This window comes from Solea senegalensis, linkage group LG12 (genome assembly GCF_019176455.1).
Source record: "Solea senegalensis isolate Sse05_10M linkage group LG12, IFAPA_SoseM_1, whole genome shotgun sequence".
NCBI classification, from domain to species: domain Eukaryota; kingdom Metazoa; phylum Chordata; class Actinopteri; order Pleuronectiformes; family Soleidae; genus Solea; species Solea senegalensis.
In genome coordinates, this window is record NC_058032.1 from 11,695,980 (window position 1) to 11,702,644 (window position 6,665).

The window sequence follows — 6,665 nt, forward strand, 5'->3', positions numbered from 1 at the left end:
ATGGTGGAAGTGAGGGGTTCAGAGATGAGAGGAAGTCCAGAGAGAAGGGATGTTGTCGAGCCGTGTTTACAGACCTCGGTTACACAGCATACACTGTGGCTTTGTGCGTCAGCAGCACCGAGTCTCTGATGGGCTACCACGACAAAGCGATATCTAGCAATATTTACTCCCACTGTAGACAATTCATTTATCTCTCAGGAAGTGTAACAGTGCCATACACAGAAACAGCAAAACAAGTGTCTCCATCAGTGGCCTTCTGTCCAAAAGATGTACATAAACAAGAGAAAAGTATTGCTAAACACTTATTCATATCCATAAAAGCATACAAACACTGATCCTGCTGTGCCATGTGGTCTCTGCTGAGACTCAGGCTTGGGTATCCCCCCATGATGCCCCATTAGAGGGAGACTCCCTCGCAGCCAGCTGGCTCAAAGCTCCGCATCGGTATCAGATCCCCTCCACTCCCTCATCTCGTTAATTAGGACAATTAAGACGTTTGCAGGACAGATGGATGGAAATCTAGCCGGCTGCAGAGCCCCCGTCCCTGAGGACGCCTCTGTCGCTGATCAGGTGAGATGAGCGAGAGCTGGAAACGTCACATCAACTCACTGGAAGGACTCTAGAGCCCTCTAATGGTTGGAGCTGGATATTGCTGAACCTTGTTTGAAAAAAAAAAAGAAAAAAAGGGTTCACAGTAATGTCACATTCCTCTCTGCTTTCAGTATTTTTTCAAGTGACAGTTTTAATCAAAATTGTTTTGACAAGTGAAACTTAGATAAAGTATTCTGAACGGTTATGCTATTACTCAGGTGATGTTTAAATGTTTATAACATTTGTTAATAATGAACATAGCAAATAATGGAATATAAGGATTTATTGAAACTCACTTTTCATTACATTTCATTGGATATTAATCTTAACAGCTCATTCATGGAAAAAAAAGAGTCAATCTGCTGCATGTTTGTGGTTTGGTGTTGTAATATTTCCACTTTTTGATGGTTTTAAATAATGTGACCTCAGTCGCCAACCTAAGTTAATGTTAACGTTCCTCAGTGATGATTGATTGAACGTGAATAAAATAAAATAAAATGAATAAAGAAACACGGTGGAAGCTTATTAATAAAAAGGAATGATTTCCCCTCACAAATAAAGTTACACAAAAATAAAACATTACAGCATTACAGCATACAACATATTAATGACAAGTGTGAAATCTGTCTTGCATAACAGCCGTTGCATTTGCTCAATAATTAAGACAAAGACGCGACAATTACGATTGAAAAGTAAACACCACAATCACATTAAACAAAGTTTAGTCTAGCTCCATGTACAATGTTAGAACTAATTATATCCATCTCTGGTTTTGATGGTAACAGTTGAGCCTCAGCATGTCACTGTGATAGGCTCATTAAGTTCCTCCAGGGGGGAAGTTTCAAACTTATTAGAGGGAAGCTGTACCAAATATAATTCATTCACCAATAACAAACCCTCTTACGGTAAATCATAAAATTCAATCACACTGCAGAGTAACTGAGTGTTACAGCTCTTGCAGTGACTCAGAGCCTCTGATTCGTATTGCTCCGTTGGTCACCCACCTACAGATGAGGGGAAAAAAGAGGCACTTACATTTTAATATGATAAAAGTGACTAAATTACCCAAATCATAAATAATACATTTAAAACATAGTGCAGCTCACTCACATGCTCAGGCTGCCCTGTTTCCGTTTTATCCCTGTGTACACAAAGTGTCACAATCAAATGGAGTAAAATTTGCAGTTTCAAAAGTAGGCTCAGCTCAGTTTAATCCACTGTGGATTAGAGTTAAATTGAACTCTTTTAGTACTAGCATTAAAATGGACTATTTATTCCAAAAGAGTTACATTTAACATATTCCAAAGGGTATTTTGCTCCGCGCCGACCATTTAAGTGTTACTTTAGCACTGTAAAATGTACTGTGAGAAGTAACATATTCACGCATACTCACGTCGAAGTTGCCATGTCGTCACTATGACAACAATCAACACCACTAGGACCAGTGGCATCACAATGGCAGCGAGGTGACTGTTATGACTCTCCCCAACAGCCGCCTGGTGAGAATTCAAACACAGTTTTTAAGGTCACCTGTGTTCACGTTGCATTGGAGTGTGTTTGCCACTAGATGGAGACATGCGTATACTTGATGTCACTATCTAAAAGTGTTGTAAGTCCATGGTTTCCAACTTACAGCAGCTCGAGTGTCACTTGGCGTGGTAAAAACAACATCGACCCTCTGCTGACCTGTCAAAGCAAAAGCAAAGCAGAGGAAGTTTTGAGGAAGTGTAGCCTTTCAGATGAATGTAATAAATCCAACTACGGATACAAGAGAAAATGTATTAATTGTATTTTTTTTTTTTATTTTGTCTCCTGCATATGAATAAAGACCATGACTTCCAGTCTGGAAAACTTGCCTGTTGACATTGAACGACAGCTTTGTAATAACAATAGTTAACAGTTTAGTGAAAGAGACAACACCTGCTTCTCCAGCAGTGATGGTGAGGACATTGCTGGCTTTACTGGTGCCTTGACTGTTCATGGCAAACATGCAGATTATGTAAGTGAAGTTATGCATCTCTATTAGTGTGGCCTCCGTCTGGTTGGGACTGAAGTCTATCCTTGTGTAATCCCATGGTGCTGTGGGGAAAGAAGTGGTAAAGGAGTGAAATTTGCCCAAAGGATTAAAAATGTAAATTCAGTTTCCACACTCAGATTATTAATGTACTGTGGCAACACATGCGGTTGAATTTCACTTACCATCCAATGCTTTATACTTTAACAAAAAGCGTGTAATGGGGCTGCCACCTTGAGAACCAGGAGTCCAAGAAAGGGTTATTGTATTCCCTCTGACCTCCTTTAACTTAACTACTGGAGGATCTGGGTGCACTAGAAGAAAACATGACAGAAATGTTAATTAAAGAAGAACATTATAGGTTTAATCCCGTCTCTAAGAGTCACTGTGAAAATGTGAGAATGATACCATGTGCAGACAAGTCCGGGAGTTCAGAGTAATGTGTCCAAAACAGCAGTCGTGTCATATTAGTTAGATTTCCGATAAAATGCCTCACATCAAAATAGAATTAACATCAGTTCAATGCTGGATCTAAACGGTCACGTCAAAATCTCCAGATAAAAAAAAGACACAACATACCTGACATGACACTTGTTGTACTCTGTGTCCAGACTGTGGAGGCAGTGGAAGACTCAACTGTTGTAGTTGTGTAAGCTTGGGGAGAAAAGGTTTTCATTATTATATTAAAACAATCTGTCATCATAAAGAACACATTACCTTATATGCATCATATGAATGTACCTTCACGACTAACTCAATAACACGCACTCTACCTGCAGAGGAACTTGATATGTCTTGTCTGCGCTTCGTGGCAGCTGTGGAAGGTGACTCAACACTTGCGACTTCAGTAGTTGTGCGAACTTGAAACAGAATAATAACTTGATGTTAAACGGGTAACGATGATAGTAATTGAATTCATATTTTAACCTCCAATCTCTTATATTTCCTAGGTTTTACCCTCATCCATGGTGGAGCAGAGCAGATCAGTTGATGTTGGTCCAAATCCTGCATTTGTTTTGGCTTGAATGATCACTCTGTACTTGGTAGAAGGCTCCAAGTCAGTCAGTACAGTGCTCTCCCGTGTGGTTGTCACACTTCTGTACAGCCAGCTGTTTGGCTGCTTGTCTGCCGGGTCGTATTCTCTGTAGTGAATTTTGTAACCACGCAACACACCGTTTCTGAGCTCAGGCCTCGGAGGCTGTTCAAAGAAAAAAAACACTCTCTTTATTTCACTACACACAGTTTGTTCAAAACTGACAAGTTCAATTTCCAAATAGTGACTTCACCTTCCAAGTTACTATGATCATGCGAGAGCTGAGAGCCTTCAGGTAAATATCCAAGGGTGGACCCTCAGGTGCTGCAGGGAAAACAGATTTTAAAGTAGTTTAAAAGTTAAAGTTCAAAACACTAATAGGATGAATACTAACGGCCCACCTGCTTCTTTTGTTGTGATCGTGAGGACATTGCTGGATGCGCTCATGCCCACACTGTTGGTGGCAAACATACAGAGGTTGTAGGCCGTGGCCGGACGCAAATCGAATATCGTCACTTGAATCACTTCAGTATTGGTGATTTCAGTCGACAGTGCACTATTCCAGGGTTCTGTGCAGAAGAAGAACAAGAGATAAGATCCATGTTTTTACTCCTCTATTTCCTCTTACGCTTTCATGAGCTTACCTTGTTTGTTTTTGACATTAACCCGGTAGGATGTGATGGGCCTGCCGCCATCAAACACTGGAGTCCACCGAACAGTGACAGATCTCTCTCTCACCTCTCTTGTCTCCACCTTCAGGGGATTCGGGGGAGCTAAAGAGGAAAGAAAAGCACGCAGTGATAGAGTACAGCGCTGCAAAATTCAACAGATTAATGAAGTGACAGCAAACTATTTTACTTACTACTTTTTTAATGTCTTAAATGTGTGACATTGCAGGAAAAATTAAATGTGAAGGAGAGTCAGTGCTATTCACCAGGGGACCAGCCCTGTTGGTCTCACCTGCCACTACAGTGAGCGTCAGCTGGTGTTTGTGATCATTGAACCAGCCCGGTATTTCCACACGGCAGCCGTACATCCCTGAGTCGCTCTCTACAACCTGCGTGATGGTCAGCGATACGTCTCCCTCATCAAGATTACCACTGAGCAGGTAGCGGTCCGACAGTTTGCCGGACACTGTTGTCCCATCAGACCTGATCACTTCACTGGCACAGCCACGGCTGGGGATGGCTCCACGGCCCCAGCACACCGAGAGCTTGCCGTACGTCTGAACATCATAGTTGCATATCAGAGTAACATCTGTGCCCACTGTGGCTATGATGGCCTCTGAAGACACACAACCTGAAGAGGTGGAAAGTCTCATTGTTACATTAAATACACACATTTTGACATGCCATCATTTGACCATCTTCCAGTGGACATTCAAATCTTACCTAAGAGGAGGCAAAGAAGTCTGCAACACAGAGAAAGGCGTCCGCTGCCCAAAGTGATCATTTTACAAACCTGAATCGATCCCTTCACCTGCTGAACGACACTAAACCAAACCGCGGCGGTTTCAGCTTTGAAATCTTTCCAAATCACATGGTGTCGTCGTCGATTTGCTCACACAAACAGTTTCTGCTGGGAGAAGAGGAGTTTTGAAACCGACTGTTTCCTATTTTGTGGTTTTAGTTCCGTAACCTAGAAATGTTTCATTTTGATGATTAGGCGTAATCAAGGTCATCAACACTGTCTTCACTACTCTCCTGTTGTTTGCTCTCTTTTTCGTGATAAAATTCAAGTTTATAATGTATCTCCTGGTTGTAGGAGCATTGCAGAGCATGCAGGAGTAAAATGAGTAAATAAAAAACAACTCAATCGGGATTTAATTGGAATTATGAAAAGTAACTCTGATCTGAATATGAAGCGAAGCAAATTGCATTTTCTATCACGTGTGCACAAACTCAACATGGATTCTGATTCATTTCACATCCTCACAGTTAATGAAAGTTTACTCGGGGGACATGGAATATTTGCATGTTTCTCAGACTGCTGAGTAAACATTTAGTAACTTAGTAGTTTAGTGACCCAGCACAGGACTTCCTCTTTAATCACCCCCAAACGTAGTACAGCAAAATAAAACGTTGGTTGTTATCAATATTTAATTGTTGTTTTTAGATTGATGTTTTAGTTTTTGTCTTAAAAAATCCATATGTAGTTTAGTGTGTACTTTACTTTTTGCTGTCATGTCATTCACATAATGATGTCAATATTTGGATTTGTTTCCCCCATCATTCAATAACATTTCTGTAATCACATTTTACACATTGTGATAAGATGCCTTCACCTTTAAATGCACCCATCAATAATAATAATTAAAAAAAACATCCGTCATGAGAGTTCACATGTTCACAAACAGGAACTGGAAGAGAAACACAGAGCAACTTCCTTTGAATTAAATGTGAGAACTCTGTATTTCTGTACAATTATGTTTATGTTTGAAAAAAATCCCCTGTTCAGTTTTACAGGGGATGAGTGGTGGGTGGTGTCAAAGTATGCTAAGTGTATTATGTGAAGTATTCAGGGCTTTTGTGTGTCTTCTTGGGGTCAATGGACACATTTAATCTGCAATCTGAGAAGAGCTGGTCTCTATAAACTGCTTCTCCTGAGTATTTGTTTGTTTTGATTGCTTTTCTATAAAGTCAAGTCAAATATCAGAGTTTAAAGAAGCTAAGGTCCTGTTAGCATAAGTGTTAGCAAAGATGGCAGACACCGTTTACATTCTGGGCATGAGGTCCCGTCCCCACACAAGTGGGTCTAAAACATGTCACTGGTGGAGTAACAAAAAAAAAAGAAAGAAGATATTTCTCGACTCAGGGGAAACTGAGGTTGGGAAGCACAATTTTTCAAAAATACTAGCCCTATTATAGTAATACTAAGCTAGTTTTTAGACTCCATGAGGACTACTGGTCCTGACAAGGTCAGGTAACAAATACAAGCACACACACACAAGAGTGATTTGAATAAGGAGAGGCCAGAACACTCATGATAGGTTTGGGTAGTGAGTCTAAAGGCCAGATGGTGTGTAGG

At 40.7% G+C, this 6,665-nt stretch overlaps 1 protein-coding gene across 1 annotated transcript; it reads right to left on the reverse strand.

Annotated features, from left to right (window-relative positions):
- Nucleotides 1–859: 859 nt before the first annotated feature.
- On the reverse strand, nt 860–5,192 carry LOC122778959 (Down syndrome cell adhesion molecule-like protein 1 homolog). The gene is made up of 14 exons (XM_044041127.1): nt 5,030–5,192; nt 4,599–4,937; nt 4,283–4,411; nt 4,040–4,207; nt 3,892–3,962; nt 3,563–3,803; nt 3,379–3,465; nt 3,185–3,259; nt 2,791–2,919; nt 2,512–2,670; nt 2,225–2,277; nt 1,985–2,087; nt 1,702–1,732; nt 860–1,595 (listed from the first exon to the last, which is right to left on the reverse strand). Exons 1-14 carry the CDS (start codon nt 5,088–5,090, stop codon nt 1,538–1,540), a joined length of 1,704 nt encoding a protein of 567 aa, XP_043897062.1. The 5' UTR covers nt 5,091–5,192; the 3' UTR covers nt 860–1,537.
- Between the last annotated feature and the right edge of the window lie 1,473 nt (nt 5,193–6,665).